The sequence below is a fragment of the Mesoplodon mirus genome (genome assembly GCF_964341445.2).
Source record: "Mesoplodon mirus genome assembly, chromosome: 3".
NCBI lineage: Eukaryota > Metazoa > Chordata > Mammalia > Artiodactyla > Ziphiidae > Mesoplodon > Mesoplodon mirus.
In genome coordinates, this window is record NC_138978.1 from 9,553,912 (window position 1) to 9,577,829 (window position 23,918).

The 23,918-nt window shown below is 41.7% G+C and overlaps 1 protein-coding gene across 4 annotated transcripts in view; it reads left to right on the forward strand.

The window, feature by feature from the left end:
- Positions 1-23,918, forward strand: part of VPS13D (vacuolar protein sorting 13 homolog D) — a 246,835-nt gene that overhangs the window by 70,607 nt on the left and 152,310 nt on the right. For 3 of the 4 annotated variants that reach the window (XM_082615825.1, XM_082615826.1, XM_082615827.1), the window contains 9 exons: positions 1,575-1,840; positions 2,991-3,124; positions 5,386-5,541; positions 6,727-6,937; positions 7,467-7,541; positions 10,103-10,309; positions 11,759-11,848; positions 14,593-14,733; positions 17,370-17,492. In XM_082615825.1, the coding sequence (XP_082471951.1) occupies positions 1,575-1,840; positions 2,991-3,124; positions 5,386-5,541; positions 6,727-6,937; positions 7,467-7,541; positions 10,103-10,309; positions 11,759-11,848; positions 14,593-14,733; positions 17,370-17,492 (1,403 nt within the window). Of the gene's footprint in view, positions 1-1,574; positions 1,841-2,990; positions 3,125-5,385; positions 5,542-6,726; positions 6,938-7,466; positions 7,542-10,102; positions 10,310-11,758; positions 11,849-14,592; positions 14,734-17,369; positions 17,493-19,874; positions 19,950-23,918 lie in introns of all 4 variants that reach the window. The other variant, XM_082615828.1, reaches the window with a different exon arrangement.

The following is a 23,918-nucleotide window of genomic DNA, read 5'->3' on the forward strand; positions in this document are numbered from 1 at the left end:
AGTAATAAAGTCCTACACCTTGGCTCTTGCTAACAAAAATACCATGGTTAGTGATAGGGTTAAAATGTTCTCTTGATTGGAACTTCTGAACGCCTTCTGTGTCTCAAGAAGAATTGCTCTTCTGTTGGGAATTTGTGTGTCAAATATAAATCACTTCACAGTGTTTAAAGCCTTGAAATATTTTCCAGAAGGGGGATCAGACACACTTTGACTTTTCCAGTTAGTTCATAGCTCTGACGATCTGTGTTCAAAATGGGGTGGAAAAATTTTACTGAGGGCAACATTTTTTTCTCTGTTACAAAAGGGTAAAGTGTTTCTGTGAAAAATGCTGCGTCTGTATGAAGGAGACATGCACCATTGTGCCCTTTTTCTAGAGGCAGTGAGCCAGGTTTAGGAGAAATAAGAGCCCAGAGAAGCCAGCCTTAAAAATATCTCCCAATCAGCTTTTCCTGAACAGAAGCCCCTTTTAGGACTGGGAAGCAGGTATGTGACTCAGGGCCCCAGAAGCGATTTTGGGCTCATTGAACGAAGTTCAACCCAGAAAACTCTATAGGGGTGTCCCTAGCCCATCTTTCTTCTATCCTACCCATCTGTGCCTACTGATATACTCACAGGGCCTGGATAAGCCCCTGACCACACCATGGTTTGAGGCCAGGCCTGAGAGTCCTCCTTGGACTATAATTCTGTATTTCACCCCAAATATAGAATTTGGGGTAATGAGGACAACAAAACTAATACTCTCTCCCCCTCTCCCGCATCTCTACTTCTCGGGCGCTTGGGGTTATACACCCACAGTAAATGTCATCTTATTTGTCTGCCCTCTTTGGCTAAAAGATCTGGACTTTCAGGCCGGTTCCAGTTAGAAAAACCATTTCATACTAGTATGTAAATTGGATGTTTATAAAGAAGTGATCCTAGACGTCAAAGAAAGAGTGCCTCATTGATCTTCTAGAAACAGCCTGTAGGGAAGGGAACTGACATTTTTCGAACCTGTTATGTGCCCGGCACTTTATCTCTTACAGTGTTATTATTTCTCATTTTATAAGTGGGGAAGCAGGCTCAGAGAAGGTAGGTGGCTTACCCAAGATAACACAGCTTATAAGTGACAAGATTTAAGCCTGTGCTCTTCCTACTACACCGGCATTTCTCAGCCTCAGCGCTGGTGACATTGTGGGTTAGAACACTCCGTGTTGTGGAGCCTGTCCTGTACGTTGTGGGATGTTTAGCCTCGTCCCTGACTTCTGCCCACCAGATGCCTAGACGCCTGTAGGAACCCCTTCAGTTGTGGCAAAAATGTCTCCAGGGGACAGAATCACCCCTGGTTGGGAACTGCTGGGCGACATGCACTCTATTGCTTTCTTATAGCGTATTCCTTTTTGTTGAAGAATCTGACTGACTTCTGAAAACATACACTGAATATTTTATTAAACCGGATTCAGAGTTTATTGATACTCAAAGTTCAGTTTAGAGAATGCTGGAGTACCACCTGCCCCAATTGAGTCACATATTTGCAAGTTAATGAAATATCATATTTCTCTTTTCCTATTTTATTTTTATGATCTTCCTTCTTGTAGGTCTACAAAGGATTCCTCCTGTTTCACAGTAGTTCTCAACAATCTCCGTGTGTTTCTCATATTTGACTGGCTGCTTTTAGTACACGATTTTCTCCACACCCCCAGTGATATCAAGAAGCAAGCTAAAGTTACTCCTTCACGCCACCGTAACTCTAGCAGCGAATCTGCTGTAATTCCCAAAACCGTGAAAAGTGGAGTAGTTACCAAGCGGTCTTCCCTTCCTGTGTCTACTGAAAGGCACCTGGAAGTCAAGGTCAACGTAACAGGTAAGTATATGTAGTTGTGAGTCACTGATTCTTAGTTTGGATGTTAGGCTCCATATGTGTCTTACAGGATGACTTTCCTGTTGCCTCTGTATTTTGACACGAGCACTCTTACACATTTGCATCCTTTGCAGACCAACAGGTGTCCAAAGTTCCTGACCTCCGTTTTCAGGTGGGATTGCCTGGCCCACACTGAGCTGGCCCACACTGGGCTTCAGGATCTAGTCCCTCTCCTCTGCCGCCCTAATGCATGTGCCTGGCCTGAATACCCACCTGGGCAGTGGTCTTTTTTCCCAATGTTAAATCTGGCTTCAATTTTCTGTTTGATCTCTAGGGCCCCAGCAGATGTACCTTACAGAGTTTAAGCAAAGGTGGTATGTGAAAATCTCAAGTTGAGAAGATAAATAAGTGAGGGGATTGTTACTTTCTTTACAAAAAGAATATTTTCCTTTACAAACAGATTCAGTACAGTTTTTGTTAACTAGTAGACTCTTGCAGTACATCTGTACGTATGTGTGTATTTATTGTTATATCTGTGATATACCCTATCTACTGCTCAGTGGTTTGGAAGAAGCTGGAGAGCACACTGCAGTTGAAGTGGATTTAGTTTCAAAAGTTCAATTTATACATGTTTTTTGATGAAAACGGAAAGTAAATTTGCCATGTACAGATGAAGAGAAAACTGTCTGTATCTACTAATTAAAAGAAGTCTACATTAAATTAGTCCACATTCTTTGTAAACAACTTAAACAGCTACATAGATGACCTAGTGCTTTATGCTGCCTAACCAACATTAGTATCTGAATCTACTTCCTGGGATTTTTAAAACAGGTCGTCATTTGGCGAGGGAGCTTCTGAATGTCTGTTCTGCCTTCCAGGAGACCTAGCTTAAGACTATATGCTAAAGAGAGAAACTGCATCCCAGTCTTTTCTGCCCGTGCAGTGCTCGGTCAGCTCAGCTGTGGCTGGCCAGATACAGAGAACTTGTTCGGGGTGGGAGTGAAGCAGAGTGTCGGCAGGCATCCTGCAGAACATACCTTTCTGGCCGATGTGTCAGCCCCCCACCCAGTAAATGTGCTGCTGCCTGGTTTGCGACAGCCTGCTGCTTTCCACTTCACAGCTTTGGCTTAGTTGACCATGCCGTCCTTTCCAGGCACGGAGTTTGTGGTCGTTGAAGATGTGTCCTGCTTCGATACCAACGCCATTATTCTCAAAGGCACCACAGTGCTCACCTATAAGCCCCGGTTTGTCGATCGGCCCTTTTCAGGAAGTTTGTTTGGCATTGAGGTAAGAAGTCTGTGTGTTGATTGAAACACTAAATGTTTGGCTCAAGAGAAAAGCATCTGGAGGAGAATTTTACCTCCTCAACTTTCATTCAGGGAAATAATTAACGGGATTGGAGGGCCCTTGTCCTCTTCTCTTCACTTTCTCCTCAAATCTACCAGGTTATTCTAATGTGTGAGTTCAGTCCCCCAGTATCAGGCTGTGACTGTGTGGAGGCACTTTTACCTCTTGCTCTCTCACCCTCCCGTCCTCAGAAAGTCCGAGGAAGCTCTTCTAGTCCGCATTACCCCACCGGGCTCTTTGTCGTGTCCTCTAGTTCTGCAGGTCTAGGCCCTGGCGAATTGTGAAGGTGAGGAAGGGGTCCTTGTTTCTCCTGTATCCCCTTCCCAACCTTGAGTGCTTGTCCCTCCGAAGACCTAGGGCTTTGTGGTCATGGAAACTTGTCTATAAAAGTGTTAAGGACTTTTTGTGTTATCCTTCTGGGAATATCGGATCTATAAAAGGGCACGTCGAGAGAGTCAGGCCTGACCTAAAGGACTGAGGCTCTAATAGAGGCGCTTGTGGCTCTGATCTGATCTCATGAAGGAACTAATTTGCACTGGGATGGCTTTTGTAGCCAGAAAATTACATTATACAGTGTTAAGCAAAAACTGCCTTGCCTCTTTTTAAGCCAGGATGTGTGGAGACAGAAGGAGAATCGAGGTGGATTATTATCTCTGTCAAATGTTCTTAAGTCACTGATCTCAGCTAACATTCCTCTTGTTAGAATATTAGAATATTTGGTCAGGGATACTCATCATTTCCTTCCCATTTATGATTAAGCTTTTTCATGCCCAGTTCTTTCCAGTGGTATTTCAGAGGTTGAACGAACAAAAATTATTTTCACTGTCAGCAGCATATGGAACTTCTTCTTCTTCTTCTTTTTTTTTTTTTTCTGGTCAGAAATAGCTGAATAAAACCTGTAGAGATTTTATTTCTCTACCCCTTGTTTCTCTCATGTAAAGAAACCTCAGTGTGAGCGGAGGGATTTGCATGCTGGTGTGATGTGAGTTGGTCCTGAAATTGCGATTCGTCTGCTTTCCAAGCCACCACAATACCAGCTTTGAATGGAAAAGTTTAGTGATTAATTAATGAACTGTCAGGTACAATTGGGTTTTGTGTAGCAGAAGCCCCTGAAGGAAAAAGGAAAATGAAACTTTCCTGCTCCAAAGCCTTAGAAAAACTACATGGCAAAATATTTGAGATTCCTGGAAATTCCTTTCAATCTTGTTCTTTAGGCAGCACAATTGGATCTGAATTTTAAGACCACCCTAATACATCATTGGGGGAGAACTTATAAAGAAAGCAAAATGAGTTAATCTTGAATACAGCAGAGGACCTTGGTGTTGCATGTTTTTCAGTAGCACTAGAAAATGCCAAAAAGCGGGGAGGGAACAAGGGAGACCAAAGCAATGCTTTCTTCTGTCTTCTTGAGTGTGCAACATAATTTGGTCCTGGAATGGGAGTCCTCCCTCCCTTTTCTCTCCCCATAAATGTGTTTTTTTTAATTACAGAACATTTCAAACATACACAAAGGAAACAGAATAATATAATGAACCCCTGTGTACCTTTCACCTAGGTTCAAAAATTAATGTATTTATTTTCAGTTGTGAAAGTAACAACTATATTACATAAAATTAGGGAAGGGGAGGGGAAAAAAATGACCTATCCCACCTTACATAATCTCTCTTGACATTTTGATGTGTTTCTTTCCATATGGTTATGGCATAATATTATTTTGATTGGGCTGCTTTTTCACATAACCTATATTGTACCCGTCTTCTTATGTTTCATATGGTCTTTTAAACTGTTCCTTTTAAATGGCCACAAAATATTCCACCGAGTAGATGTGATAAAACTTTGGTTGCTCTTAATTTCTTGATTAACTGTTAAATAATGGTTCAGTGAATTTTTCTGTGTTTTGCATTATTTCCTTGGGCTAGTTCCTAGTAGGAAGTAGGATTACTCGATCAAAGGGTGTGATGTTTTTAAGCCTCTTGTTACATATTGCTAAACTGCCTTTCCCACGGGCGAACCACTGCGCTCCTGGCAGTGGGTGAGAACCTCAGCCGGGGCCCCCTTCACAATGTTCATTTCAGTGGTTGCTCTGGGCTTTTGATATTATAGGGCTGAGCGCTTCTGAGATGGTCTCCTTTTCTCCTGATGGTTAGACTCTTCCTGAATCAGACATTAATTCCTGCCATATTGCATATTTCACTCTCTAGGTGTTTTCATGCCGACTAGGAAATGAGCAAGACACAGCTCTTTCAATTGTTGATCCAGTACAAATTCAAGTGGAGCTGGTGGGGAATTCTTCTTATCAGAATAGTTCAGGACTGATGGATGCATTCAATAGTGAAGACTTCCCACCTGTCTTAGAGGTAATGATGACAAATCTGTGTAACACACTGAGACACTCTCAAACACTTTCCTTTGCTTGAACTACTTACTTAACTGTGCCAAACTCAACGACATTTTCATTACTTCAGCAAATACAAAATAAATATGACAGTGTCTCTGCCCTAGAAGATCTTTCAGTCTTGTGGAGGATAGAAGACCTTTTAATTGTCTGGTGTGATCTTGAAGTTGTATAAAACTTTACAGAAAGCAGAGTTAGGAATATTGACTGTGAGTGAAGCTAAAAGTGAGTCTGATCAGAGGGGTAGGATGTAAATAGGCCGAGAAGGAGAGCATTCCAAATGAGGAAGCAGCAGAGTCAGGGGCAGAAATGGCCCAGCAGACCTGAGACCGAGGGAGGTCTCACTAGAAGAAAGAAGTCTATAGGGCAGTGAGGAGGAGAGGGGAGGAGAAGCAGAGCAGGTGAAGCCAGGCAAGGATGGCTTAAGACTTCGATGTTTTATTTCTTCGGTCGAGGGGGAATAATTAAGTAGTACTCCATTGGAACCATAGGAGGATTGAAAGAGAGAGAAAAGCCATTCTGATTCTCGGGCTTCAAAACAAAATGAAACATGAGTAATAAATAAAGCACTATACCCAGACTTCAAACAGACACATCCCACTTTAAAGTGGTCTTGTGTTGGTGTCTGTACTGTTTTCACCGGTGGCAGGTGAGTTGCTGTTGTCTGAGGAAGACCAGATTTTCAGAAATATTAATGTGGAACATGACTCATTGAAAGTTCTGTTTGAAGAAAGGAGAGATAAATTTTGTTGGGTGGTCAGAGATGTAAAAAAATTAAATAGATTAAAGCAAAATGGATTAACAGAGTGTTGCTAACAGGTGATCCTGTCTCCACCAGAGCCATTCTCTGATTCTCTGCTTTGATGATTAATATGCTTGTATGAAAATCATTCTACTGAAGTATTAAGGCCCCTAGTAATTTTCCTTGCTTAGTATTTTGTATTTGGTACAGTTTTGTGACATTTGACCTCACAGCTGAGACATTTTACCTCATGGCTATTCAAGCTTAATTTCAAGATCTCCCCTGTCTTCACAATGAGAGATGTCTGTTGGATTTCTAGAACTTGAATTAGAGTGATACCTGTAAGAGGTGTGGACACAAAAGCAAGTGCAACTTTAAAAACTGCCACCTTTTAAATTTTGTTAGATTCAGTTACAGGCCCTGGATATCAGACTCTCCTATAATGATGTTCAGCTGTTTCTTGCCATTGCAAAATCCATCCCAGAGCAAGCTAATGCTGCAGTACCAGACACAGTGGCCTTGGACGCTAACTCCTTCAGCAGTTACCTTCCTGGTGCATCTCAAAGGGGAGAGGAAATCAGAGAAGCGACAAGACACACCTTAGACCCTGTCTTGGGTAGGTATTAACCATAAAACCCACTCAGTCTTCCCAAAACTCCCCTTCTTTTTAACTTTTCAGATTTTCTTTTGCACAGTTAAATTGTTCAGGGTATAATTGTGTCATTAAGTATAATTGTAGGTCATAAGTATGACTAATTTTTTTTAATTTAAAAATAAACAGCCCAAACCAACTGTTCTAGCCTACAGTATTTTTCCTTTTATAGTTTCTTCCAGAGATACGGATAATGCTAAGGTTTAATTTTAAACTTCAAGTTTTCCTCCAAAGTTATATGGATAATAATACTAAGTTTCAGTTGTAAGCATTTAAAAGGCAGCCAATATAGGGAAAAGACTTAAAAATTTCAGGGTACAGTTGATAAATTGTAATTAGGAGCTTACTTTTGCCTATACCAGTGCAGTGTTTGAGTCCCCAGTTTCTGAATTTCTTTTCTTGTTTTTTTTGGTTCTTTTTTGCTTCAATTAGTCTGTGGGTTAATTTACATTAAATTACTTACAAAAATATATATACCATTTTTCCCCCCTAGAGTTACAACTGGCTAGACTGCAGGAACTGGGGTTTGGCATGGATGACTGCCGCAAAGCTCTCTTGGTGTGTCAAGGTAATTTGAATAAGGCTTTCCTTTATCCGCTGTTTATCTTGATAAACGGTAATGTTTGATAATGTTTATCTTTCCATGAGCTGGAGTGTGTTTTGGAGACCCTCCATGATTTTCTTTGGGCTAAAGATAATCTTGGGCCAGTAATAATGAGACACAGGATTTCATAGTGGACATGGCTGTGGGCTCTGGAGCTGACTGCCTGGCTTCAGATCCTTACTCTGCCACCTGCTGGCTACTTGTTCGTGACTTGGGCAAGTTTCATGTCTCTGTACCCGTGCTGAGGATAAGAGGACATCCCTCAGAGGTTTGATATAAAGAAGTCACTCTATGCAAAGGACATGAGAAGGTACCTGACACACAGCACGTGCTCTGTCGATGTTAACACTGTTGCTAGTGGGAGTGGTAATGGCGGTGACGCTGGTAGTCATGGCCATCTATTGAGCTCCTCTGGGCCTAGTCCTGCTTCTTGTTGAGTCCTCATACCCTTGGAGGCAGGCATTATTACCCTCACTCCAGCTGGAGAGGCCGGCTCAGATAGGGTACATAAAGTCGTCTCAAGCCACCTGTTAATGCGGGGCTGGGATGGCTTTGAAGCCAGGTGTGCCCGTGTTCTTTCCACTGCATCACACTACCTCTCCACCTCCCTCTTTGTTCCCCTTTCTCTTCAAATCAGAGATACAGCAAGAGCTGTATTTTTTCCCAGTCTTGATACTTGCATATATATTCTCTCTTTTTATTTCTCTATGTACTGTATACAGGCAGACCTTGGAGATATTGGGGGTTCAGTTCCAGACCACCGCAATAAAGAAAATATCGCAATAGAGCGAGTCATACAAATTTTTTGGCTTCCCGGTGCATATAAAAGTTACGTTTACACTATACTGTAGTCTGTTGAGTGTGCAGTAGCATTATGTCTTAAAAATGTACATGTCTTAATTAAATAATGCTATTGGAAAATGGTGCCAGTATACTTGCTCGACACAGGGTTGCCACAAATCTTCAATTTGTAAAAAGCACAGTATTAGCAAAGTTCAATAAAACAAGGTATGCCTGTGTATCCAACACACGTGTGTGTGTGTATATATACACACATGTAATATTATACATGTTGGTAGATCGTATTGCAAATACAATTTTATAGAATTATAATTACAATTTTATTATAATATATACTTAATAGCATCGTCTTCCCATGTCATTAACATTTGTAAACGTTGATTTTTTTACATTGATCAGAGGATACATTATGATTTAACCATTCTTAAGTTGTTTTTCATTCTTTCATTATCATACACAATTGTGTAATAAATATTTTTGTGTATGAACTTTTGTCTACATCTTTTAACTATTTCTTTGGTAGTGAGACTTAATATTGTAAAAACTGGATCAGAGAATATAGGTATATTTTTGAGGCTCTTTGCTTGAATTGACAAATCTTTTTCGAAAAGGATTGTACCAGGTTAAACTTTGACCACTTAACATGGTTTCATCACAATTGTTTGCATTACCTGTCTTTTTCCTCTGGAGAAAATGAAGGTAGACCTGGTTATCTTGTGTTCCTTAGTTTTGTTTTTACCTAGTCATCATTGCTTCTTGGTTTAATTAACTTCATACCCCCTTAATGTTTACATTTCCTACTTTTTACTCTTTCTTTAACAATTCAGACACGTTAGAAAAATTTCTAAGAGCCTTTCGGATTTTAATTTTTATTTCTTTAGTAACTAAGGTTTATTTCCATCAATAACGAAGGCGATAATACCAACTAATGTTCATAGAGCCTTTGTTATATGCCAGGCTCTGATCTGAGAACCTCCCACGTACTCATTTGTTTCCTCCTCATGTCCGTCCTGTAAGCGGGTGCTGTCGGGCATAGAGAGATCAAGTAACTTGTCCAAGATCCAACATCTGGTAAGTGCCAAGATCAGAAGCCAGGCCATCTTGCTCCAAAGCCCATGCCCTTAACCACTTACCACTGTTACATGTACTGGCCTCTGGTAATTTATAAGTGTGGGGTTGCATTGCTTTTCTTTTTTCTGTTCTGTTCTTTTTTAGCTTTAGCAATCTGGTTGTGTTCAGGGGGTGTTATTTAATAGTTTTCTATTACACACATGGTTGAGAAGACAAAGTATGTACAACGTAAGAGATTTGAGAACACTTAACAAAGCAGCACATCAGGATATGCAAGACTACATAGGGACGATTAAGTGTTATAGTACCGAGTGGCACCTGGAATGTTGGATCCTCTCCTTTCCTCTTTTCTCCTCTCCTTCAACAGATGTCACAGTAGAGGAAGGATGGCTTCCTGGAGACATTTTGAGCCAGGTCGTGAAAGGTGCGGTAAACTTGAGCGGAGCTGTGCAGCAAAGAGGGCCTTGTTCTGTTTGCTAAAGAGCAGGATTCCTGTTATTGTGCTGTTTTTTCTTTGTTATGTCTGTCTGGCATTAAGGTTCTCTTGGGCTGTCCAGTAGGTCCCTATCAAATGTATTTCTCTGTTTCCTCTCTGATTTGCTTGAGTAGCTGTGGGAACGGATTGAACTGATCACCTTTTAATTTCTTTGCAGGTCAACTGAAAAAGGCAGCAAGTTGGTTGTTCAAGAATGCTGAACCCCTGACGTCTCTTGCCCTGGCCTCTAACAGCCGAGAGAGCCAGGTGGCTGCACCGGCACGGTTGATCTCGGGCGTGGAGATGAAAGCCGAGAGCGTGTGCATCTGCTTCATTGACGACTGCATGGACTGCGACGTCCCTCTCGCTGAGCTCACCTTCTCCCGTGAGTGCTCACCCGACCCTCGGGTTCATCGAGAAGACGTGCAGTGAACCGCCGTCTTTTCTTCATGTTGTTCATGCTCTCCCGCACTTAATAGAAAGGGAGAAATTTAGATGATGGTTTTACATATGTTTTCCATTATTTGTATTTTAAAGAAACGTGTATTTATTTGCCATATGTGGCCTTCAGACCATGGCTTGGGAATAATAGAAATTGTCATTGATGAAATTTCTGTTCTGTTAACAGCTCTAGTTAAATAATCCCTGGTCTCTCCATTTTGTTTATCTTTTCGTGTATCTAAAGATTGTAGGGAGTACTGTTATTAAAGGAATTTAGAAGATAAGCTTAGAAAGTAATGTTTCCAAGCTGTATGTCTTTTGAAAATTAAAAAACACAGAGGCTCACCAGAGTCTCCTCTGTAGGCCGGGTAGGAGGTGAAACCCTATTCACCTGAGAGCCATCCTTCAGCAGAGTGGAGACCAGGGCAGGGGAGGGCTTTCTCCTCAGTCGCATCTTTGCAAGCTGTGTCAGATGAGGTTTCTGAGGAGAGTAAAGGAGAATCTCACTGCTGTGTTTACTTTTAATTTTCTTCTGTTTTGATCTTGCTAGCCTCTTTTCCCTTCAAGGAAAAGTTGATTCTGGGGATTTGATTTGACCTTTTACACATTGTGGAGATTTTCCTTTTCCCTATGCTTCTAGGCACCACAAGGGCCACTTGATTGAAACTAACAACTGGAATTTTGACTGTTTCCATGAGTATCTTTTCTGCAGAAAATAATTATTTCTTATTTTTCTACGGTACTCTTGAAATTTTGAGCTAATATTTATGAAGGCATGACTGTTCTCATTACTCTACCTTCTTTTCAGATATTCAGGTAGAAATATGTTTTTTAATGTTCCCACAGGCTTGAGATACACCTGGATGCTGGGGCCGGGATTGGTGGGGAGGCAAATGAGGCATTTACCTCATTCACAACATTTAAAGGGGTACCATAAAACTCAGTAATTAAGATAAATGATATTTTAATGGAGTATTTTTAAAAATCAGAATTTATTTAAAAAAACCCATGATGAACAAAATATCAAATTTTGATACATCTGTGTGTTCTCCTATAAGATCATCAGTGGTAGCTGTAACTAACATCTCTTTGTTTTATTTTTATTAAGGTAACGTCAGTTTATAACGTTATATAAGCTTCTTGTGTACAGTATTATATTTCCATTTCTGCATACATTACCATGTGCTCACTACCAAAAATTTAGCTTCTATCCATCACCATACAGTTGATCACCCCTGCTCTCGCCCCTGTCCCTTCCCCTCTGGTAACCACTACTCTGTTCTCTGTATCTATGTGTTTGTTTTTCTAACATCTCTTCTATATAATTTGTCAGCAAAAGAAAGTTTTGGTTGTTCCCGCCCCGCCACTGCAATAAGATTTGCTTTCATTGCAGGTGTGAATTTTCTGCAGCATGTAAGAACTAGCCCTGAAGGCTATGCCCACTTCACCCTTTCTGGAGATTATTATAACCGTGCTCTTTCAGGTCAGTATAATTATCATGGGATTTAAAAAATACACTTCGACATTTGCCTGGGCCTATTTCTACATAAATCCTACATGAGGCAAAGGGGTGGGATAGGACAGGGAAAGATGAAAAATAAGTGACTGCACAAGCACAAAAGGTACAGATTTTTCATATTTCTAAGAATATATTTGATAAGTCACAACTGAATTCTTTAAAAAGAAGTTTTGGCAGTTAATTCCTTTTCATCCTGGAGTTTAGCTCATTTCAGAACATGAAACTGCTCAATTGTGAAGGATCATTTGTCTGGCCTTGATAGTAGCTAAGTTTCAAGTGAGATTTAAGCCCATAAGCATTTTAAACTTCAGGCCTCCTCACTCCCTATTGGACTTGTTTGTCTCGTTAGAAGAGTACTGAGTCAGTGACAAGTATAACCTGCCGTACCTACTCCCTAGTGTAGGACACAGTTGATCAGGGCAGGCTGTTCTTCCAGAGACATAAACTTGGATATACTACAAGGTATTTTCAGGTTTCTTTCCTTCCATTGGAAAGACCAAGGTAAGGGCCTATACAGATGGACATTCAGGAGCCATCCTCTATCAGGGCTGAATAGTTTGAGCTGCGACATTCTTTGCCTTAAGAGAGTTCTTCGTAGGTGTGGGTGGAGTAAACCAAGTTGTGTCGAAGAGGGGTTGCTCCCTTGATGTCATTGGAAAAAGTTAAGCTTCCAGTGTGTTGTGCTGCTGCTGATTATTCTAGAGTACGTGTCACATTCGATTTTATATGTTAGTTAACATTCTCCCCTCTCTGATCTGGATTCACTTAAAGGCAACACTCTTATTTCCTAATTGTTCAAAATGTTTAACTTGAGAATAATGGCCCAAGCCTCGCTAGTTAAGAGAAAGTTTTACAGGGCATGTGGTAGCTATTTTTTTGAGAATCATTTATTTTCCCAGAGCAAATATTGCTTACTTTTAAAGTTGCATGAACGCACTCAGGTCATTAGTGCTAAATGGGGTGAGGAGATGAATGTACCGACATTACGCTTACATGTTAGATTAGATTTGTATTGGTAAATCGCCTCATCTATGGCTGATGGAGTGTATTTAGAAAACTGTTAAAAAATTAACTGGCCCTGAAAAGTTGTCTTTAAAACTACAGTGAGATACCATTTTTCTCACCCAATGGACTGGCAAAAGGGAAGTGTGACACTACTAAGTATGGTGAAGATATGAGCCCTAGAACTCTTATTTCCTGCGGTCAGAATTGTAAATTGGGACAACCACTTTGGAAAACAGTTTGACATGACTTAGAAGCATACTCGGCAATCCTTCAATATACTTCTTCTAGACCTGTACCCTAGAGAATCTCCTGTCTATGAGTACTAGGGAACAAGTACAAGACTGCTTCCAGAGTGGTCTTCCTAATAGCGGCAGAACTGGAATCAAGTGAAATGTCTCTTAGCAGTAGAATAGATAAATAAACTGTGGTATGTTCATAAGTGGATTACAGTTCAGTGGTGAAGATAATGTACCACAGCTACATGGCATCAATGTGAGTGAATCTTAAAGAATGCTATTGAGCAAAAATAGAAACTTGCCAAAGAATACACACAGGGACTTCCCTGGTGGTCCAGTGGTTAAGAATCCCCCTTCCAATGCAGGGGATGCGGGTTCGATCCCTAGTCGGGGAACTAAGATCCTACATGCTGCGGGGCAACGCAACAAAGATCCCGCGTGCTGCAACTAGGACCCGACACAGCCAAATAAAGAAAGAAAGAAAGAAAGAATACACACTGTTGGATTCTGTTTATGTGAAGATCCCTAACAGGACAAACTGTATTCTTAAGAAATGTATACATAGGTGATAAAAGTATAAAGAGCAAGGAAATGATTAAAAATTCAAGCTAGGGCTTCCCTGGTGGCGCAGTGGTTGAGAGACTGCCTGCCGATGCAGGGGACACGGGTTCGTGCCCCGGTCTGGGAGGGTCCCACATGCCGTGGAGCGGCTGGACCCGTGAGCCATGGCCGCTGAGCCTGCGCGTCCGGAGCCTGTGCTCTGCAATGGGAGAGGCGACGACAGTGAGAGGCCCACGTACCGCAAAAAAAAAAAAAAATTCAAGCTAATGGTTACTTGGAGTCGGGTGGAAGAGGTTTGGTGGGCAGTGGTACTCAGGGGCTCCAAAGGCACATATAATTTTCTGTTAAGCTGAATAGTGAGTACGTGAGTGTTTGCAGTGATTTTATTCTTTAAACCATACATATATGTTGTTTATATATAACTTTTGTACATATGACACGTTTTAAAATAAAAATTTGGAAAAATTTAAGTTAATGAATTTCAAGTATACCAATTTATTCAGCCAATGGGTTCTTGATGTAAGGGTAATCAAATTTAATAGTTACTTCAGCCGCTGACACTATTTTTCCAACCTGAGTCTGAGACACTTTTTTCTACTTGAATATATCAAAAACAGGTCCTGCCTGCTCTTAAATAGAAGAGGGCACATACCCCCTGCCTTCCTTCCTCCCACCTCTGGGAGACCATGGTTGGGGTGCATGTGTGCTCTTGTACTCATGTCCTTGAGACAGCACAGACATTTGTAAGGTGACCTGCAGCTAAAGATGGTGTTTCCATTGTGAAATCAAGTTGGAAATAGAAAGCTATTAGCTATAGTATGTCCTTGCTGAGCATTTGTGAATGGTGTTCCCCTGTAAACTCTTGATATCTGCTGAGCAGATGTCTTATTTCCTGTGTTCTTTTAGGCTGGGAGCCATTTATTGAGCCCTGGCCGTGCTCTGTATCCTGGCAACAACAGGCAGCTAGTCGTCTCCATCCTCCTCGGCTGAAGCTGGAAGTCAAGGCCAAACACCGTTTGGATATCAATATCACCTCTGTACTAATTGGTGAGTGGAAAGCTGTCTTTAGAACATTGGTACCTTTCTGTGCGTATGTCCCTTGTCTGGAAGACTGTTAATCCTGGTTTAGCAAATACTTGGGCCCGTACCAGACAGTTTACTCATCATGGCTGCTTCCCTGATAAACCCTAACCTGGCCTCATATTGCTTCTCAACCCATAGCTCTGGAGGTGGCATCCCATATTAATCCTCTCAGTGATCAAGCAAGAGCTTAGACTACATGGGAAACATTCATGTCCATGACGAACTTTCTCCCCATGATGCTTGGTCACTGGGACTTATTAAATGTCCTAGAAGTGAGTTTAGATTCATTTCTCTCAGACTGTTCACAGAATAATTCTTAAAAGGTATTATTTTGATTGTCTGTAGCAGGGTAGGTTGCTTGTGCTGTTTCCCATCAAGTAGCATGTTGACCTAACTCTGAAAATCACTGAGTTAAAGGGTTGCCAAGCTAATGGTGTGTGTTCTGAAAGTTTCTTTGACAACACTGAAATGTACATTCCTGGATTCGATGTAGTGTGTCAGAATCTTGTCTCTATACTTGTCTTTATATCAAAAGAAGAGTAACATCATCATATAGTCAGGTAGTGCCTACTTTCACCATGAAAACTATACTCAACTCTTTGAGTTACTGATCCACAGGATCTGATTTTTTGTAACACGGTAGTTATCTCTGAGTGATAGATAACACATACTACAGTTGTGCCTCAGTATCCAAAGGGATTGGTTCCAGCACCACACCCCATACCCCTCACCCACCCCCCACCCAAATCTGTGGATGCTCAAGTTCCTTGTAATAAAATGGCCTAGTACAATGAATACAGTTGGCCCTCTGTATCCGCTGCAAAACCCACAGATATGGAGGGCATACTATATTGAAAATCTGTGGACTTTCTTCAGTGTATGTGTTGGGTTGAGGCTCATAGAGAATATTCATTGGCTTATTCCATGTCCGACTAGGATGGAGAGAATGTATAGTGAAATGAGACTGTAAGTTTATTGATCCCCAGATTTTAAAACCACTGTTTTACCTTTACCCATTTCATTAATTTCACCAACGTAATAGTAAATTGATTTCATGATTCTTCCATATTATTTTGGTCCCCATGTTATTTCTTATATAATCTGTTCATCTGGAAGTTTAGATAAAGTTTGGGACTCTTCTTTGAAAAGCTACAGTAAACGAGAGCTAACCTCATAAGAGTTCTATTGATATTTCTGATGAGTATCTAATTAAAAATGTCTAATTAAAAATATCTTCCAAAAAGCATTCTTATCAGTGGCAAAACTTTTTTTTTTAAAGCTTTAATTCCTTATTCCTAAAACTGTGCTGAAACCCAGAAACATTGCTGTGACCTCTTAGTGTTTAAATAAATATCATTTCTGTAGCTAAATATTGGAGCTGAAAAACAGAAACTAACCATTCTTGTTTTCAAAAGTATAGTACTTGGGCTTCCCTGGTGGCGCAGTGGTTGAGAGTCCGCCTGCCGATGCAGGGGACACGGGTTCGTGCCCCGGTCCGGGAGGATCCCACATGCTGCAGAGCGGCTGGGCCCGTGAGCCATGGCCGCTGAGCCTGCGCGTCCGGAGCCTGTGTTCCGCGACGGGAGAGGCCACAGCAGTGAGAGGCCCGCGTACCGCCAAAAAAAAAAAAAAAAGTGTAGTACTTATAAATGACCCAATTTCATTCCTTTTTATGGCTGAGTGGGAAGGAATCCCAAAAAAGAGGAGATGTGTGTATACGTATAGCTGATTCACTTTGCTGTATAGTAGAAACTAACACAACATTGTAAAGCAACTATACTCCAATAAAAATTAATTTAAAAAATAAATTAAAAATGTAGTGCTTTAATTAGTATAAAAGGTCTTTATCCAAGTGTGATGTGTAATTATTTTGCTCTTCCCGTTATAATTCTTCTCTCAAAAAAGTAAAACCACTCCTGGACAGTTGTCAGCTGGATTTCAGCCTCCTGAGTTTGGTGGTTTTTTAAATAGCCTCCCAACTGGTCTTTCTGTCTCCAAACCCTGCCCCTTAGCGTGGCATGGCATGCCCTTCACAAAGCAAGTTGTCCTCTTTTCTAGACTTCTTTGCTATGTCCCTATACCCCAGTATGTTGTACCAAGTCACACCGAAGTATTCAGTGTTCCCTAAATGTGCCATGTACTTTCATGTCTTGAAGTCTTTGCATATGCTGTTCTCTCTGCCTGGAATTTCCCTGTGTCCCTAACCCTATTGGTAACCCTACCTATTCTTCAAGACCCCGAACAAAGGTCCTTACCTCTCTGAAGATTGCCATGTGCTTTGGTGTGTATTCTTCCACTTCTGCCAAAGCAGAATAAATCTTCCCCTGTTATGCGCTCCCATAGCATTTTATTTGTATCTTTGTTTTAGCTCCTTTCACATTGTGGGATAGTTTTTTGATGATGGTTGTTTTGTTAATGTTAATTTCTTCCAGTGGAATATGAGGTTCTTCAGGGGACCAGCTTTCTCAGAATCTAGTGTGGTGCCTAGCATTTAGTCAGACATTCGATTAAAGCTTGTTTTGCTGAATTGAAGTCATCTGACTTGAACACCCAATCCTTTCTACTTCTGTTCTTAATTATCTTTGGGGACTTTTTTCTAGATCAATATATAAGTACCAAGGAATCGTGGATGGCAGATTACTGTAAACAGGACAAGGAAATAGATTCAACCACATCAGAAGACTGGATGGGCTCTTCAGTGGATCCTCCATGCTTTGGACAAAGTAAGATTTTTCTCTACAAATGTTTGACTAAATCACCTTTGACCTACAGAGCCATGTTTCATTGAGAAATTCCAATAGAACCATCATTTTCTATGGAAAAACCTACAGGAAATTCTGTCTTCTGTAGTTCTGTTTTAGTCTTTGGAAGGGACGTTTTTTCTGGCACAAAACGCTGAACTCTTAATATGAGCTCTAATTTCACCATTGCGGGAGAGGAAGGACCTGCAGTATGCAATTCCTAAGTTCTGGTCATGTGGCAACGTGAACTGGGGCACCTGGAGATGCATCAGGAGTGGCCATTGGTCAGTTTGTTTTTTACTCATCAGAACATTTTAATTGATTGGACTTTTGGTCTGGATCTTTAAGAACATCTTTTCAGTTTTCTAAATCTAGAGACAGAGAGGTTGGATATATTCTTGAAGAGAGGGAGGGCAGGCTCCCACGTGGAAGCAAGTATTTAAAGGGGGGCCCTGTACTATAAAGTAGAAGAGAATTGAATACCCAGCCTCTTGAAGAAAGAGGAGTCAGTGTGTTCTCTGTTAACAATGTTTTCTTTCCTTATTTAATGCTTCGCCATGGAGCTCTGATTTCCTCAGAGCTGGGGAGATTGTGATGGCCAACTGCGTGGTCCTTAGTTGTTCCACAAGCCATTGTCATCCAAATTCAACTCAGCCCCAGTTCTTTCAGTGTGGTTTCTTTGGGGAGTTTTGGCTGGACTTCACATAGTTCATGAATACTTAACTGTTCCATCTGGTCTGCAAACGTGTCATGGGAAGATGGATTTTCTTAGTGTACGAAGTATTTGGTTAGTCTCTCCTCAGGGTGTATAAATGGACTTTCTATCTGCCTTGTACTTCTCGGAGGAGGGACAAGGACACGTCAGCTCTGCTTGCTCTCTATTCCCAGGCTGTTGCTTCTGAGTCTCAAGGCCATTGCTTAGGAGCCAGGGCTTTTCAGATATCATCAGCTTCAATTCTGGCTCCTCCTCTAACCTTCCCAATTTGTGTGTCAAGAGAATGTAACGTAGTCTACCCAGAAGACTCTGAATAATCTTTGTAATATGTAATGTGTCCTAGAGAATTTGTTTCTGAAAACATTATTCATGCAGAGGGATCTTAAATCCAGACTCAGTGCAAACACTAGGAAGGCCGAATCTTCAGGATTCTGATGAAGGAGCTTTCTTTTGTCGCTCTCCCACCGCTCCCCTCCCTCTTTATTTTAACATCTCCTCTTTTTTTTATAGTTAATAAGCTACCTTATCTATGTTAAATGCCTGCTAAATTAAATCTGGATTTTTATTTACTTACAGATCTTTATGGTTACTTAGGCTTATAAAGGTGTAATATATCTTTTTTATTAGGCATACACGAACATACCTAAATTTCCAAACCTCTTTACTTATTAAGAATTCTTGGATGGTAGAATAGCAGATGGGATTGTATTCTCTTCCTAGGCCTACTAAAATAATTGTTGGGCATTCGTTTTGAAAGCCAGGAGGTTTGAATCTTGTTGAACTGATCACAAACCTTCAGCTCTTATTTAAGAATATTTAGTCACATTCCCCCCAAATTTGTGTATTTTATTCAGGCCAGCTTCAAAATGAGCCCTTGACTTAGAGGTTCTTAATATGAAATTCAGCCTAAGGGAGCTGCTGATTTCTTGCTGTTCCTTTAGCAGGGGAAAGAAAATAATGGCCTCATTTTTGACATAATTATTGGCTTTGTTCAGGAAGGGCTGAGATTCTGCAAGTACACCTGGATGGTATGGCACCTTAATTATTAGTTCATTAGTTTTGTATTCAAGGACATTTTGTGGAAATACCAAAAAAAAAAAATTCTAAAAGCTTCTATGTTTAATGTATAATATAAATAATACCATGAGATAACTCCTCAGAAGAGGTTGTTGAAACTTGGAACACAGACTGATTCCTTCCCTTGAATTTTTGAGACCCGGGGGGGATTAGCATTCTACTGCTACTGCCTTTTCCATTTGGAATGGAGCAACTCCCACTAAAATCTGTACTGATTGCTCTTGGTAACTTTTCTATGCCATGTGAGAACATACATGCTTTAAATTAAAAATCCTCAAAAGGCTTGTCATTCTGTTCAAGTGACTGTGAGTACATTTTCTTTCCCCGATTGTGAAAAGAAGGAGCATGCTCTGTTAGCACAGCCTCCACATTAAAAGCCAGCATAAAAACCGTCTTGCTCACCTTGTCAAGTACCTCCTTAGCTCTTAGTAGTCACTAAAGGAATGAGCCTGTAAGTGCATGATGCTTGCTATTTTTGTAATGTACTCTATTTGTGCTTATGTTTTGGAGATGAGTCTTCTTTTTCACTATATTGATTCTTACGCTCTAACATTGTCTCTCCTGTCTACCAGGCCTCCCCCTTGTCTACCTTAGAACTAGGAGTACAGCCAGTCTGACTAACCTAGAGCACCAGATCTATGCTAGAGGTACAGTATAGCCAAGCGAGGGCTTGCTTTATTTTCCTGTTTTAAGAACTGCCTTGTACATCGATTTTCTGTGAATATGGGACCTGAATGGGGGTATACCCAGTTGTGAACACTTTGCTTTAGTAACAGGAAAGATCATTTCCAACTAATGGACAAAGTGGCATCTTATATCAGAAGGAAGTGATGTGCTGATTCTTATTCTGTCTCTTCCATCTGCTTTAACCCTTACTGGAAATGGAATCAACTTCACAGTGAATGATGCAGAAACATCCAATGTCAGTTAGAGGTGATGTCTCACACTGAAAAGCAAATGAATGGAAGAAAACCATCCTCCATCAAGCAGTGCTACAAGTCTTTGTTTATAGATTACTCAGTGAATGTTATTCTTATGGTAATGCAAGGGGCTGGTGGAATAGGAGCTATAAAGATCAGGAATAGAGCTAAGAAAAAAATTTCCAGTAAATAATTACTTAGACACAAATCTTAATTTCTTTAGAAATGAATTGAGGCTCTTAGGAGGTAGAAAAGAGAATGTTCTTTGTTTGTATCTCTGATCCTTTAAGGTTCCTTGAGAATTTGACTGGTAAGTAAATACGAGAGGAAAACATCATAAACATCAGGAATTAGAATCCCAAGATGTTCAGTTCTTCATTTGTTTGAAGGAGTGCAGTTTAATTTGAATGATTTATGTTTATGCTTGGCTAACACCACCAGATCCCGGGTCATGGTATATTTTGTAAAAAGGGCCTTTTGAGCTTCCTCTACTAGGAGTTCAGAGCAGGGATATTAATGTGTGGGGGCAGTATTATGGTTTTTTTCTGAAAGGTTTTACCAGGATGGGTGTTCATGGGGAGGGCTCACAAGGCCCAGGATCCATGGATTTATACTTCTCAGCTTTTCTATATCTGTTATTTCATCTTTCAGGCTAAGCGAAGCATTATTGCTTTTTAGCATGGGGACAGAAGCTCAGAGAGACTAAGTAACTTGCCTCCATTCACATGACTGGCTAGTAGCAGACCTGGGACTTTAATCTATTTCTCATGATTTACAAGCCAGGTCCTTTCTGATAGTCTGAGCTGCTTACATAGCATAAGAACCCGCACTGTTTATAATGGCCACATTGCCCTGGGAAGCAAATCCGCAGGGGCAGACATTCCTCAGGTGGAGCCATTTAAGCTGAACTTGGACATGAGGAGCTTGGGGTTCTTTCAGCCTATGAACCAATTAGGTGTGGTCATTAGAGGAGGTTTTCTGAGGCCACCAATGAATACTGTTCTCTTTGGTGGACTTGGGGAGTTCTTTTTTTTTTAAGTTTTTTTATTATTATTAATTAATAATTAATTATTTTTTTTTTTTTTTTTTTTTTTGCGGTATGCGGGCCTCTCACTGTTGTGGCCTCTCCCGTTGCGGAGCACAGGCTCCGGACGCACAGGCTCAGCGGCCATGGCTCACGGGCCCAGCTGCTCCGCGGCATGTGGGATCCTCCTGGACAGGGGCACGAACCCGTGTCCCCCGCATCGGCAGGTGGACTCTCAACCACTGCACCACCAGGGAAGCCCAATTAATTTATTTTTGACTGTATTGGGTCTTCGTTGTTGTGTGCGGGCTTTTCTCTAGTTGCGGCGAGCGGGGGCTACTCCTTGTTGTGGTGCGCGGGCTTCTCACTGCGGTGGCTTCTCTTGTTGCGGAGCATGGGCTCTAGGCGCAGGGGCTTCAGTAGTTGTGGCACGTGGGCTCAGTAGTTGTGGCTCGCAGGCTCAGCAGTTGTGGCACAGGGGCTTAGTTGCTCCGTGGCATGTGGGATCTTCCCGGACCAGGGCTCGAACCCATGTCCCCTGCGTTGGCAGGCGGATTCTTAACCACTGCGCCACCAGGGAAGTCCAGACTTGGGGATTTTATTCTCTGGTGCTGTGCCCAAGGCAGGTACACAGTTGATTTGGACCCTAGTGTGGAAGATGTCAGATCTGTCCCCTGGTGTTGAGTTTGGATTTGTGAGCACTCCGTGTATTTTTATCCTCAGAGAGGCAGGTTGCTGAGGTCTCTGCTGGTATGTGTAATCCACACAAGAAGCTTGGGGACCTTAGCAGTGTGCCTACCCAGGCTACTTAATTCCAAAGCAATACACTCGTGAATGTCTTTATATGGATTCCTAGCACTTTATTCTGTGTTACAATGTGATCAAAGCCGTTTGCCACCTGTTCTTTTTAAATCTAATTTGCAAATGGAAACTTTGAGTCTGGCTCACAGTGGGATATGAAAGCACATCTGGCTTCTTTTCCTCCTGGGCCCTTTATCTCCTGTAATAAAGCAGAGCAGCTCTCTCGCTTAGGGAGAGGGAGGTGCCTTTCAAGGTGCCACAGTGAGCACCGTTTACCCTGCTGACAGCTCTTAAATTTTTTACTCCCCCTCTGCTCTTGTCCGCAGCCTCACAGCTACTCCTTAATTTTCAACTTGATGAACACTAATTTTTTTTTTTAAAGCAAACCTTGGAAACTAAGTGAGGCCATTGGGATGAGAAATGGGCATATTCTAGGCAGAGATTATAGGTATTTGGGGTGTCTCTAAAAGCTAATCACAAAATTGTGGGAACACGCTGGAGACTACTCATTTATCTAGACACCCCTGAGCTGTTGTTCTTACCAAAACAGAACTTGCCTTAACCTGAGGTGGCTTGTTGTGCAGTGTTCAGAGCACTAACTTCTGAAAACTTTAGAAGCTACAAAGGGAAAACAAAAATGTGATTACTTTTTGAAAGACATGACGCTGACTTATCATATTGCCCTGTGCTGTTCTCGAGGAGTGGGAGAGGCAGGCCCTGGTGCAATTTGCCTTCTTCGTTTCACTGGCAGGAAACATGCGGTCCTGGAAGACGAATTGAATTGCTATAGCGTTCTTAGTTGGCGATTGCAGTCACCTCTAGATGTCATTTTCTCCACAGCTGCAGACCATTTGGGTGCCGGTCTTTCTCGGGCTGTCTTTGTGCTTTAAAGCCAGACACACAGTAAGGCTGGGCCTCGCCCTTTTCTCTTGGTGGGGCATGTGGTGTCGTTGAGCACGTCAGCCAGGAGGCTCCCGGCGCTGGGTTGCTGCTTCCTTGGTGGTTCCTGCTGCCATCTCCCTCTTTCTCTGTGTGGCCAGTAGAGGAAATGCAGACCCTGGAAGGAGCCTGGGGCCTCTGCGGCGGGCGGGTCCCCAGGCAGCCCCCTGGGCAGCCTGGGCACCGGAGAGCCTTCCTCAGCCTCCCCTCTGACTGCTTGCAGTGTTTAGAGTCAGGTCAAACTCTCCCTAAAATTTGATTACTTACAGTCTTGTATTGATCGGTGTTTCTTTCCAGTTTCCCTGATGAGAAGCTGTTTTGTGAAGGAAATCATATTTTGCGCTCCTCTTGTAGTCTCCGTAGTCCCCGCCTGATAGCAGATGGTGGTGATACCTGTGGGAAAAAATGAGCTAAAAATTTTATGTAAATAGCTTTGGGGTAGTATATTTTTGATCTTCCAGGGAGGAAAACCCACAACTATTTATGTAAGAGAATAGGAAAGAATGTTTTCATTTTGTTATAATATGTATAATATGACTCAAGTGTAACTCTTATATAAAAGGAGGCTTCCTTAAAGTACCAGTGTTTTGGACAGAGTGATACAAGTACACGTGATCTATCTTGCCTCAATTTAGGTTGTCCATTTAGACTGTATTTCTTGGGAGTAGTGGGGGTCCATTTCTCTTTCTTTGTTGATGCCAGCCGTATTAGGTCTGATGCCCTTTTCTGAGATAAGGCCCATAAGAGTTGCGGGAGAATTGTGGGGTGAGAGTCGTGACACATCACAGTCAGTTGTCAGGGGGACCGAGTCATCTCGTAGCAGGCGGCAGAATACATGGAGACATCCCACTTGGCCTGTCCACACACCTGTGGTGGTTCCTGTTTTTCCTCTCCACCTTCAGCTCCTTTGCACAGAGCCAATTTTGGGCACT